The sequence below is a fragment of the Astyanax mexicanus genome, chromosome 8 (assembly GCF_023375975.1).
Source record: "Astyanax mexicanus isolate ESR-SI-001 chromosome 8, AstMex3_surface, whole genome shotgun sequence".
Classification (NCBI taxonomy): Eukaryota; Metazoa; Chordata; class Actinopteri; order Characiformes; family Acestrorhamphidae; genus Astyanax; species Astyanax mexicanus.
In genome coordinates, this window is record NC_064415.1 from 32,588,211 (window position 1) to 32,602,225 (window position 14,015).

The window sequence follows — 14,015 nt, forward strand, 5'->3', positions numbered from 1 at the left end:
AGGTAGTTCTCTGGAAGCTGCCGTCTTGTATTTAAGTCATGAAAAGTTGACTGATGAACCCAAATGAATAGGTAGAATTGGGGAACAGATTGCAAAATTAATTCTGTGGAAATGCATGATAGTATATTATATATTAAATATTCTCCAGCTCCTGTTGGACCAACTTCAGTCCAAAACTAATATGAGTATTCACTTGACTTATCAGCTGTAGTTTGGTTTGTGCTTGTCAGCTTTAATTAATGTTAATGGTGTAAAAATAGATACTGTAGATTAATTTAAATGGGCAAGGCTATGCCCCTATCACTAGCATTGCAAGCCTATTGGGAGCATCACTTAAAAGTATTACATGCTGTATTTTGGAATGCTGGGAGTGAAGAAAGGTGGGGTATTTGACAAAAGTTCATACTCGTTATGAACATGTTTCACTACAACCCAAGTCTATATCACACTGGATTTCTCCTTTAAACCGTCCAAAATATCAAGGTAATTAAATAATAATAAATAACCATTTTAGAAAATCAATGTGTATCTTTAAGACTGGACAAGATCACCATAACCAATTTAAAAGCTTGCAAATGTAGGTCAACCATGTTTTAATGACCAAATTGTCCTAAAACGTAAAATTTCCCACCCTGTTGTGCAGCTTGCTGTGACAGATTGGACACATGCATGAAAGAAAATAAAAAAGTGAAAATGAAAAGTGATTTAGCTGGAAAAACTACAATTTCTGTGTAGTCTTAAGTCTTCTAAACATGAGAAGTAGCTCACATAATGAAAAAACACTTTTAAAAAACAATATTTCTTCATTGTCACCGCTCTTATATATTAGTAATGTTGAAATGAACCAGTAAGACCTGCATAAATATTGGTATCAACAAAAATAAATACACCTCACAGCGCATTATTCCACCCGTCAGACCACAGTAATTACATATTGTCTGAGTGGCTTTATGCCCAAAGGACCCTCATTATCTTCTTCCAGTCAAGTATAGGTGGAGTCACATTTGTGCCCAAGAGAGCACATATGTCTCCAAAGTGTTCCTCTTTTCTCTGGAGAAAAAGAGACACCATCTGCTGGTAAGGCTACACCCTTCTGCACAGACATTAGCAGGAAAGAAGAAGAGGATGGGGGTGGTCAGGATAGTGTTATTGAACACAGTTGGTCTGATTCTGAGTGATATTCTTTTAATTAGCAGGTTTATAATAGAGTAGTATAATAGAGTAGGTTAAATTTGCTCTAATTGTTGTACAAATGTACAAAGCAACAAAATTTTGTGTCCTGTCTTATGTCATTTTTCACATTTTTGATCTAATTTGAAAGCTCCTGACACTTTTACATTTTATAGAACATAAGATTTAGATGTATCATAAAGTCATAGACCTGTACCCATGCTGACGCCCACAAAACATCATAAATTAAAAACACATAAACAACTAAAATGTAATAGAATATAAAAGTTGATTGTTTCCTCACATGTACAGTATGTGTCTATGAGTAAACATATTGCATTTTTTGTCCATCAGTAATTCTTTTACATGTTAATTTATCTATTAATCCTTAACAAATGTTCTGCTCCATAAAAATGATTAATATGAACATCAGGTTCATGTTCCATTCGACTCGGAAATTAAATAACGTTAAGTCAGACTGCTGGCTCTGTAGCTTCGAAAACTATGAGAGGAATCTAAGAGATTTCCTCAAGCTTGAGTTATTAATTGTGCTGCTGAACTAACACTAACATACAGAGCATGGAATGCAGACTTAAAATATAGCAGGTAGGCAGTGACTAGTTCTATTTACAGATTCAGATTATTTTATTACAGTAACCTTTGATGGATTCATACAATTCCCTGGATATAAACTGGTCATAGGAAATGGTTGCAGTGTTTAATGTTAGTCATTCCAGTACAGCATTAATGACATTAACAAAAATAACACCATTGTCTCAAAGTGTCAATTATATGTTAAGCTTGAGTCACACAATTGATTCACACACAAGTATCTAAATGATTAATAATATGTTAATTTTATGTTTCTTTTCCATTATCACATGATCACAGACTTTTTTTATTGCAATCTCAAGGTAAAACCAATTAACAAATTTTGTTTTGTCAAGATAACAAATGCTGTCTTGATATCAATACTTGTTTTTCTCATGATCTTGATACAACAGGGTGTTTTCTCAAGATCGAAAAATGTTTTCAATACGACTTGTTTTTTTTTCTTATTATCATAAGATAAGTTAATTTGTCAACATAAGCAAATGTTCTCTCAATATCACAACATGCTTTCTATTGATATCAAGGAAACAATGTTTTCCAATTTTTATAACTTGTTTTTCCCAGTACCCAGAGAGTTCAAGTTCATAACAAGATAACTAATATTTTATCACAACTTTCCTGAGATCATTTTTTTCTATACTTTTTTTTTACTCAGGATAAACAAATGTTACCTCATTAACGTGTTTTTCTTATTATTAAAAAATGATTTGTCAGGATAAGCAAATGTTATCTCAAGTTCAATATTTGTTTTCTATTGATATCAAGAAAACTATTTGTTTGTCAAGGGTTATTGCTAAAACTTGTATTTCGAATATTGAGGGTTCAAGTTGATAACAAGAGAACAAATGTTTTCGCACAGCTTGTTTGTCATCATTTTTAGATAAGCAATTTTTTATTATTAAGAAATAAATGTAGAAATGTTTTACCTTGAGAAAATGACATGTTTTATCAAAATTACAAAAGTTGTGACCACGAGATCCTACCAGGTATAATGAACTCATCGCTAAGCTAAATTGCTCTTTGCATTCCTGGCTGTAAAACGCAGTTTGTAGTGCAGTGTGTTTGTAGTGACTATTTCAACAAAACGTGTCAAATAATTCATTTTAGTAATATTAAGTTTTTAAATTATTTACACAGGAACAAAATTACAGTTATCGATATTTAGAAAGAGGAGGTGGAAAATCTTGTTTGTCCTCTACCTGAAAGCGAGATACAGAGCGAGAGAGAGAGTGTGTGTTAGAGAGAGAGTGAGAGAGAGAGAGAAAGAGGAAGAGAGAGAGAAAGAGAGAGAGAGAGAGAGAGAGAGAGAGAGAGAGAGAGCGCCGCGTGCAGAGGTCAGTGTAGAGCGCGCGCGCACGCGATGTTGACAAGTGACATGGCTTTGCTGTTCGCTGCTGCTCCGATCAGTCCGGGTTTATTAACGGCTCCGCGCTGAACCGCAGCGTCTCTCCACCTCCTCCTCCTGCACACCTCCTCCTCTCCATCTCCTTCTGCACCTCCTCCTCCTCCTGCTCTCTCAGGAGAGCCGGGCTGATGAGCGCTGGGGGCTGGTGGTGTGTGCTCTCTGGCTGGTGATATGGAGGCTCTTCCTCCGGACAGCGGGAGGATGGAGGCTTGGCTCGACGACCATGTGGACTTCGCTCACTCGTACTTCGTGCGGAAAGCGAGCCGGTGAGTTACAGAGAGAGGGAGAGAGAGAGAGAGAGAGAGAGAGAGACCATATATTAAACTGATAGAGCGGACTCAGAGCGGGGAACGGAGGGATTAGAGACCGGAGGAGAGCGGAGAACAGTCCGCCTGAGTCTCCAGTTTATCTACACCAGCGACGAGCTGAGCCACTGATAACATTGTGCTGTTCTCAGACAGACAGACAGTCAGTGTTTGTGTGTGTGTGGTGCAGTGAGTGATTATGAATGACAGAGTCTGTGGCAGTAAATCAACTTTACCCCTCATAAACAGCAGGAATATTCTAGACTCTAAACCTCTATTTGTTTTTTTGTATCTGTTGTTTATTTCATCTAGTTTATTAGTGTTAAATTAACACTGTATCTGTTACATTTCGCCACTCACATTGATAATTGATAGTGGTTGGTGTGGTGCAGTGGATAACACCACTGCATGCCAATGAGCTGTCACATCATGTGAGATACTCCAGTTCAATTCCTGGTTGACTATATACTGCTCTACACCAATAACTAAGTCCTTGGGCAAGACTCCTAACGCTACATTGGACCACCTCTGTAATAGAAATAATCTTTTAAGTCAGCTAAATGCCATACATATAAATGTAAATCATAGTTCAGTTAGCTTACAGCGACCACTTAAAAATGACGAGTTTCTTTGATTTTTCCAAATTGAAAACTTCTGGAATATAATCAAGAGGAAGATGGATAATCACAAGCCATCAAACCAAGCTGAACTGCTTGAAGTTTTGCACCAGGAGTGGCATAAAGTGATCCAAAAGCAGTGTGCAAGACTGGTGGAAGAGAACATGCCAAGATGCATGAAAACTGTGATTAATGTTGATTTCTGAACTCGTAAAACTTTATGAATATGAATGGGCTTTCTTTGCATTATTTGAGGTTTGAAAGCTCTGCATCGTTTTTGTTAATTTGACTATTTCTCTTTTTCTGCAAATAAGTGATCTAAATGAGAATTATTTTATTTGGAAATTGGGAGAAATGTTGTTCGTAGTTTATAGAATAAAACAGCAAAGTTCAATTTACTCAAATATATATATACACACACAAAAATAACCCTATAAGTAGCAAAATCAGAGAAACTGATTCAGAAACTGAAGTGGTCTCTTATTTTTTTCCAGAGCTGTATATATTGTTTATTAATACAGTGATACATAATTACATTTTTGCTGGTTAAATGGTACAAATCTGTACTTCCTGCTGTGAGGAAATAGCCCTGCAAAGACCAATATTACACATTTGAAAGTACAAGAAAGTACCTATATTGTACAGTATCTCTGCTTTTAGTGTGTAAGTGTTGTTGTCTTTTGGCAAGCAGTTGTTATCTTCCACTCCACTCTCTCTCTCTCTCACTCTGGACATTTGTACACATTACAGACTGTTTTCTTGGCAGTCAGCTGCACTGTAGCTTAGCTATAATCACTCCTCTCCATTCTGCTCACGGCCTGTAACCCATTTCTGCTCTTTTATTGTTATTATTATCAGAGTAGGTGTAGATAGAGCTGTAAACACTGCGTCTGACTGCAGCACCTGTAGCCTGGCTGTGGCTGTGAAGGTAAACAGTGAATAAATAGGCAGCACTGGTCTTTGTGCAGTTACAGAGCAGTTACTACACACTACATTTACCAGCGTTAAATCACCACTGGTACACCAACAGTGCCAATTGATCAATTTAAGTCTTAATTTCACATGTACACAAAAAAACAATGTGCACTGTGAAAGCAGTAATGTTAAAGAGCAACAGCAGAATTTAAACATAAATGTATAGAAGTGGTTTGACATCAAATTAAGGCTGGAGGATATGTCTAAAATGCTCATATCTTACGCAAGGTTGAGGAGAAACACCAGAATTTAAATATAAAAGTATTGAAATGGATTGAAATCAAATTAGGGCTGGTTAATATGACGAAAAAGCTTATATCTCAAGCAGTGTTGAAGAGAATGTTGTAGAGAAACTCCAGAATTTTAACATAAAAGTATAAAAGTGTTTGGATTTTAAAATTAGTGTGGGTGATGTGACTTTAAAACTAAAATCTAAAGTAAAATTGAAGGGAAACACTAGATTTTTAACTTAACCGTATAAAATTTGTTTAATATCAAATGTTGGGGAGAAAAAACTGCATTTAAACATTAAAAGTATAAAAGTGCTTTGATTTCAAAATTTGGGGTGGGTGATATGACTAAAACGCTCTTATTTTACACCATAATTTTAACATTAAAGTTTAAAACTGCTTTGATTTTGAATTTGTTCTAGATGATGTGACTTTAAACAGAAACAGGATTTCAACAATAATAAAAGTTGTTTCGTGGTATGAGAATATAGATATAACATTTGACTAATATATCTCTTCCTCTCTTTCTCTCTCTCTCTTTCTCTCTATCGTTGTTTTCTCAAAATAAAATCAATTTTTTTGTTGGTTTTTAGTTTACGACATCAGTTGAACAGCTCAATGGATTAATAGAAATACTATAGTACGGCTTTGAATCCTATATGTTAACACTGAATTCCATAATCTTCAGCATGAAGGCCTGAACATGAACAGTCCTCTCAGGACTAATGTAAAACAGTGTCTCTGGCATATGGCAGTGTATTTATAACTGTTTTGTGTCATTGTATGTAATTATAACTTTCTGTGAGGCAGCTTTTAGTGGCATTTAAAGCTTCTGGCGTCTGGTTTCCATCACCACAACCAGTTCTGGCCTGGTGAGTTTGTCTAAAACAGCAGTTTTGACATTAAACCACTGTGAATGTATTTTCAGACATATTTAATAAAATCCTTAATGATTTATAACTTATAAGTTAATCATTTAATTATGCAATGGTAAACTGGTTTACAGTGTGAACATGGCCCAGCTCTAACTGTTACCACACTGTTAAAATAGTCCCAAAACAGTTTTTTAACCCAAAAACTAAGAATGTCTCATTGTAAAAACCAGTAAACACAATAAAATATTCTCAATTTAAATACAGCTCTGAAAAAAAAAATGAATTGAACCGAATCAGTTTCTTTGATTTTGCTATTTATAGGTATATGTTTGAGTAAAATGAATCTATAAACTACGAACAACATTTCTCCCATTCAGTTTTTATGCATCTTGGCATGTTCTCCTCCACCAGTCTTACACACTGCTTTTGGAACTTTATGCCACTCCTGGTGCAAAAATTCAAGCAGTTCAGTTTGGTTTGATGGCTTGTGATCCTCCATATTCCTCTTGATTATATTCCAGAGGTTTTCAATTTGGAAAAATCAAAGAAACTCATCATTTTTAAGTGGTCTCTTATTATTTTCCAGAGCTTTACATACTTAATTTAGTTTGACACCTAAACCACCTTTTGCCCTACTTCACCTTATTTTTCCATATGTTCTTGGACGTTGTTTAACAAGGCCTCACAGATCTCGTGTTCGTTTAAACCACTGGCCACACACTTAGCTGATTTCACCCTCTCATCTACTGCACTGGATTGAACCCTCACATATGGACTATTGTTATGCTTTCTGCTTTACTGAATATCAGCTCATGAGAAGCAAAATTTGGATCGACACCAAGAATGTATACGCGGCTGGCCGGCAATAGCGAATCAAGATGTTTTCTGCGCCGGAGGGGACCAGTAGTGCTCTTCAGAGTGAGTGCTATTGATTTCGCTGTACAGGCGGAGGACACTTAAGTGCAAGTCCATGGAGATTTCCCCTGAAGATTGGATTCTCTTTCTCTCTCTCTCTCTCTTTACCGTTGTTGTTGTCATAGACTCTATCAATACAGTCATTTGTCCTAGGGAAAGCCGGTTCAGTTTTATTTAGACAGAATTAAACGTAATCTGCCAGCGAGTTTCACGGCAGTGAGTTTTACGGCCTCTGAGGTTTTCCAGTCGAGCTGCTGAACTCAAGGTTTCATTCAATTTTATATGAAAGCAAAGGGACGTGAACTTTGGACTTTGGCTGCTTGATTATATGGGAAGTGTTGTAATACAGTTCTTTTACTGGGTGATCTCTGCATGTTATACATACTTTACTAGTGACTTTGTTAGTTATGTGAATTGTTTTGCTATAAATGTTTATTACAGTGTTTATGTTCAGGTTCAGTTACTGACTGACTGCAGCATTTTCTGCACAGAAGTGCTCTTTATTTACACTGCTGATACTGTCATTCACAGTTACAGTGCATCGTGTGATTCATATATAAATGGGATATTACCGCATATTTTCTTTAACTGCAATGTTTTTCATGATAATTGTTGTTTATACATTATAGGATTGTTGCACTGTACAGTGACTTAAAAAAAACAAAACAATAATACACAATACAGCAATGAATCTTGTTATTGGCACCAAATCCAAATACCAGGGTCGGGCAAGGTATGGGGGATATGGGGGTGTGTCATTACTCTTATGTTTTGGCAGCATTAATGCAGAAATGTATATTGAAATCTTAGAGCAAGATATGCTGCATTAAAGACAACTTCTTTTCCAGAGATGTCCTAAAATGCAGAATGCATGGATGTATATTAACAAATAAAATGAATGATATGCCCAGATACAACATATCGGGTTCATATTGTCTGTAGTTAAAAAAAAGTCAAATAAAAGTCAAAGCTAAACGTAAGAAACACATTTAGAAGCATTTTTTGTAAGAAGCATATTTGCATTTTTCATACTTATCAATCGTTTCTGGTTTGTACTACTACAGGATAAGATACTGAACTGAAACGAAAAAAAAAAGAGTTTTTCACACTGTTCTCATTTTACCTGACAATATCTCCTATATTATCAATTATATATACTCAATACCATTTAATTTACTCTGAGCATTAATGCACATGTTGCATTATTAATTAAAATTAACATATCATTGGATCATCGGTGGCTGGTGGAATTTGGTAAAAATCCTGTATTTTTTTTATATTTTGTTTAATATAGGGGTGTGTCATATAGTATTGTATGCAATATTATTGCCCAAACTTTTGAATCTCAAAAATACCCAGAAATATTGTAATATTATTTGAGGACCATGTGGGCCACCGTTTTTCTGTTTGTTGCAAAAGAAAAAAAATCACAATGTTCTCATCTACTACTCACAGATTCTAACTGTCCAGTTTTATTGATTTTTACTTTAATCCTGTATATATGAAGTAAATATGATATTTATGTTGTTAGAATACAGTATTTTTAAAATGTTTTTTTTTTCATTCAATGTGTTGTCATGTCACCAATAATTTCTTTACTGTAGTAAAAGTTTAGGTCCATATAGTCCACCTCATCACAATATAAAGCTCTGGAAAAAGAGACCATTTATTCTGAATTTACTTTGTTACTTTGATCTTGCTATTTATTTTTATATGTTTGAGTAAAATGAACATTGTTGTTTTATTCTATAAACTTCGCACAACATTTCCAGCATTTCCTAAATTCCAAATAAAAAATTGTAATTTAAAGCATTTATTTGCAAAAAAATGAGAAATGGCTGAAATAACGAAAAAGATGCAGAGCTTTCAGACCCTAAATGACGCAAAGAAATAGTTTATATTCATAAAGTTTTAAAAAAGTTCAGAAATCAATATTTGGTGGATTGGTGTTTTTAATCACAGTTTTCATGCATCTTGGCTTGTTCCCCTCCACCAGTCTTACACACTGCTTTAGGATAACTTAATGCCACTCCTGGTGCAAAAATCATATTCATATTGATCATATTCCAGAGGTTTTCAATTTGGAAAAATCAAAGCAACTCATAATTTTTAAATGTTTTTAAAAAAAATTTTCCCAGAGCTGAATATCACTGAATGACAAGAAATCGCAATGTAATTTTTTTCAAATATCGTGCCGCATTAACTGATACTGAAAGCCATCTTAAAAGCCAAAGATGTACATACCTAAATAAATGCTTTATCAAGTCAATGACAAATTAAGTCAGTGCGTTCAAATTTTTTCAGGAGCTGTGACCTACGTGATGACACACTTGTAGAAAAGTTCTTAGCGAATCATGCATTAGTGAAGTCAGTGCAACCTCTAAAAACTGTAAACAGCTGCTGTGCTGATTAATCCCTCTAATAGCTTTCTGGACTCCTAACACTTTCTTACTGCTTGTTTGTCTTTTTTAGGGAAATGGTCAACGCCTGGTTTGCTGAGCGAGTCCACTCCATCCAGCCCTCCAGAGAGGGGTCCAAAGCCCTTCCAGAACCCCTCAACTCCCTCCCCACCTCAGGCCCCACTGAAGCTCCTTCACCCAGTCCGGCTCCGTCCACCCCCACCCGCAAAATCTCTGCCTCGGAGTTCGACCGGCCTTTGCGGCCCATCGTGGTGAAAGACGCGGAGGGCTCCCTCACCTTCCTCAGCGACACAGAGAGGGTGCAGATGCCACCTCCGACCTCCCAGAAGCTCAGCTCAGGAGAGGGTCCGGACGAGGGTGGAGGTAGAGGGGGGGACCGCTGCGCCCGTCTGCTGGAGCTCGTTCGGGACGTCTCGAGCCACTTGGACCTGACAGCCCTCTGTCACAGGATCTTTTTACACACTCACGAGCTCATCGCAGCAGACCGCTACTCCTTATTTCTGGTGTGTGAGGACAGCTCCAACAAAAAGTTCCTGGTCAGCCGACTCTTTGACGTCGCCGAGGGCTCCACTCTCGAGGAGGCCTCAAACAGCGGCATCCGCCTGGAGTGGAACAAAGGTATAGTCGGCCATGTGGCGGCTACAGGCCAACCCCTCAACATCAAGAACGCGTACGAGGTAAGCTTTTAGTGCTGTTTATATATATATATTTTCTGAATGTTATTAGCAAATTCAAAATTGAATCAGACTGAATCAGAATTTGGTGAGCAGCTGTTTCACATTATTTTTTTAATAGTGGGAACTTGACTGTAAATATTTAAAAGTTACATCCTAAATGTAAATGACACAACAATAATTGCATAACTTGTATTTTAACATTTTGTTCTGTAAATTGTAGAACCATTAATATGTAGTGTAAAACATTTAATTAACATTTTAATTAAACATTTAATTGTAACAATTTTAATGGTTAAATGGATGGAACCAGAAATAAATAAATACACTTTTAAAAGGATCTAGTTTTATCTCCAGCTCTAACACAGCAGGTTCTGTAAATAAGATGAGATGAACAAACACATTGTCACACACACTGTCCTGTAGTGCTGTGCGGTATGGCCAAAAATGCATATCACGATATTTTTAAGATTCTGACATAGGCCTGGACAATATTTCGATATTGGTATTTATCGCGATAAGAAATGTTTCAATAACGGTGATATCATTTTTGTGATATATCGATATGTATTATTTACAGGCAGGCGTTTTTTAGCGGCGTCAATTCACTGCAGCCCTGAACATAGCCGGGCTACGTCAGTGCGTGATGACGCAATCATACAGGCACGTAGCCAGATAGGCTAGGCTAGGCTAGGCTAGGCTAGACTAGACCTGGGTCGCCTCCTCTCCGCTCCGCACCTAAAATCTCCAGCGATGAAGCGAAACCGACTCTAACCGATCGGATCTCCGCTCCGCTCCGCACCTGAAACCAACCCGCGATTAAATGAAACCGACCCTAACCGAGTGGATCTCAGCTCCGCTCCGCACCTAAAACCCGCCCGCGATGAAGCGAAACCGACCCTAACCGAGTGGATCTCAGCTCCGCACCGCACCTAAAACCCGCCCGCGATGAAGCGAAACCGACCCTAACCGAGTGGATCTCAGCTCCGCACCGCACCTAAAACCCGCCTGCGATGAAGCGAAACCGACCCTAACCGAGCGGATCTCCGCTCCGCACCGCACCTAAAACCCGCCCGCGATGAAGCGAAACCGACCCTAACCGAGTGGATCTCAGCTCCGCACCGCACCTAAAACCCGCCTGCGATGAAGCGAAACCGACCCTAACCGAGCGGATCTCCGCTCCGCACCTAAAACCCGCCCGCGATGAAGCGAAACCGACCCTAACCGAGTGGATCTCAGCTCCGCACCGCACCTAAAACCCGCCCGCGATGAAGCGAAACCGACCCTAACCGAGCGGATCTCCGCTCCGCACCTAAAACCCGCCCGCGATGAAACGAAACCGTCTCTAACCGAGCGGATCTCCGCTCCGCTCCGCACCTAAAACCTCCCGCGATGAAACGAAACCGACTCTAACCCGCTCGTTTTCATCGCAGGACATTTTAGATGAAGAATGAGCGGATAGTTGGGGGAGGCAGGTCTAATTCAGTGGTTCGGCGATCAAAGGTTTGATAAACTTCAGACTTCAGCTTGCTCCAAATTGTTCTGGAGAGTGGAGCCGACCAGCAACAGTAATACATCCGTTCCTCCACCTCAAGCAGATTCACTACACACAATATCTTCCTTATTCTGGCTAAAACACTTTTGTAGTTTATGTTGTATATAAGTTATTTATAGTTGATATAGGTTTGTTTATTTGACAGGGATATCATGTTCCCTTCCCTATTCTGGTTGAAGCACTTTTGTTTTGATCTGTTAAATATGTTTACAAAAGAATAAGAAGCTCTGCCTCTGTTGTAATGTAAAGTTATTTATATTGGTAATTTGTATATAGGTTATAGGTTTATGTTTGACAGGGATGTCATGTTTTTATTTTGCTACATGCTAATTAAAGTGAGTATTGATTTATTCTGATAATTTTTTATTTATAAAGTATTATACAGTTTTTTTTGTGAGAGGAGGCTTTAAAGACTTAAATTTAAAATTTCAGACAGTAGTGTACAGGTTTCCATTGCAGGGATTCTTAGCAGTTTTTCTGAGGCCTACAAAGTATTTATATCGATATCGGAATAAGGAATATATCGTGATATAAATTTTGGCCATATCGTCCAGCACTATTCTGACAGTATTACTGCTTATTAAGGATTTTTTTTGCATGACTGGGCTTTAATATAGGTTTGTGAGTTACTGTTCTGTTAGGAGTACATATAATATAAAACACTATGGCTTTAAATTAAGGCTTTAATTACTATTGGGTTTACTTTGTCCCACAAACATATTAAACAATATATACATTTACATTTACATGTATGATATTTAGCAGACGCCCTTATCCAGAGCGACTTACAACAGTGCTTCGATGTTTGTCTTCAAATATCCAAAGCTAGTTTGTAGACTAGGATCAAGAGATACACAAAGCTTGATCATGTTTAGAACCCTAGAAACCTTTTTTTTTTTTTTGGAGTAGTTTTGGAACAATGTGTCTTCAGTCGACGTTTGAAGACTGCGAGTGCTGGCTGTTCTGACAACCAGTGGAAGTTTGTTCCACCACCTTGGTGCCAGCACAGAGAAGAGTCTGGATGTTTGTTTTCTGTGTGTTTTGAGGGATGGACGTTCGAGCCGAGCTGTACTGGAAGCTCTAAGAGCTCTTGCTACAGATCCTGCTTTGAGCGTTGCCATCAAGTATGAAGGAGCTGGTCCGTTTTTTGCCTTGTATGCCAGAATTAGGGTTTTGAATCTGATGCGGGCGGCAACAGGGAGCCAGTGGAGGGAACGCAGCAAAGGAGTCACATGACTGAACTTCGGAAGATTGAAGACGAGTCGTGCTACCGCGTTCTGAATTAATTGCAGTGGTATATACGTTAAACAATATATGAGGAAATCAGACTTTATTATCAGAAAAAAAACAGCAGAAAAATATAAACAATAGACCTTAAAAAGAGATACGCCAACAATGTTAACACAACTTCCTTTACAAAATATTTAAAATATTTTTAATAGTTCTATAAACACTATAAATGAACATAAAATACTTAATGTTTAAGGATTCAAAAAGATATTTCGCAAAGCTCTTTTGCACAAGTTTAATATAAACTTACTATATGTTATTCCTGAAGTCATTATAGGCATTACAGTATTTAAATCAACCACAATTCCCTTCTTTCTCCAGTCAAAACATACATTCAAATCATTTCTTAAGCTACAGTATTAGTATATTTAAAAGGTCTGTAGTTACTGCTCTATTTTACTGGGATAAAAGCACTCCTACAGTAGAAACAGCAGCAGGAGGTGTTCTGATTTTATTCCTAGCAGCACAGAGCATTTGACTCCACACGGCTGTGTCTGCTTCTTTGACGGTGCTGTTCTGCATGGCGCTCCGCAGCACCTCTAGTGGTATGGCGGTATGAGAGAAACGCATACCGGTTCAAGTTCACCCCGTGGTATTCCGAATGAACTGCTATAAAGCCCAGCACTACTGTCTTGTGATACACTCAGTATGTTTAGTATAGGGAACACTTAGGGACTTAAAATGAGTTAAAATAATTGTAAAACGTGCTGTAAGGAAATTTACACAGCTTTACACAGACCTGTCATGTTAATTACATTATCAATGGTATGAGCTGGTATGTTGACCAGACATGTCACAATTTTTGTTAGACGAAATATTGTTCCTCAACTGTTCTTAAATGATACAGTAATTTTTATTGTCATGGCACTGATATAAGGTTAATAAAACAATAATTCATTTAGGATTCACTAGTGCAGTGAATTACTAGTATATATAGTATATAGCCGCCCAACAGCGCTACACTGAGGAAAC

General features: G+C 37.6%; 1 protein-coding gene across 4 annotated transcripts in view; it reads left to right on the forward strand.

The window, feature by feature from the left end:
• pde5ab (phosphodiesterase 5A, cGMP-specific, b) overlaps nucleotides 1-14,015 on the forward strand; it is a 93,818-nt gene that overhangs the window by 29,548 nt on the left and 50,255 nt on the right. For 2 of the 4 annotated variants that reach the window (XM_049482725.1, XM_049482726.1), the window contains exons 1-2: nucleotides 3,109-3,453; nucleotides 9,577-10,201. In XM_049482725.1, the coding sequence (XP_049338682.1) occupies nucleotides 3,359-3,453; nucleotides 9,577-10,201 (720 nt within the window). In that variant the 5' untranslated portion in view covers nucleotides 3,109-3,358. Of the gene's footprint in view, nucleotides 1-3,108; nucleotides 3,454-9,576; nucleotides 10,202-14,015 lie in introns of those variants that run through there. The other 2 variants (XM_049482727.1, XM_049482728.1) reach the window with 1 other exon arrangement.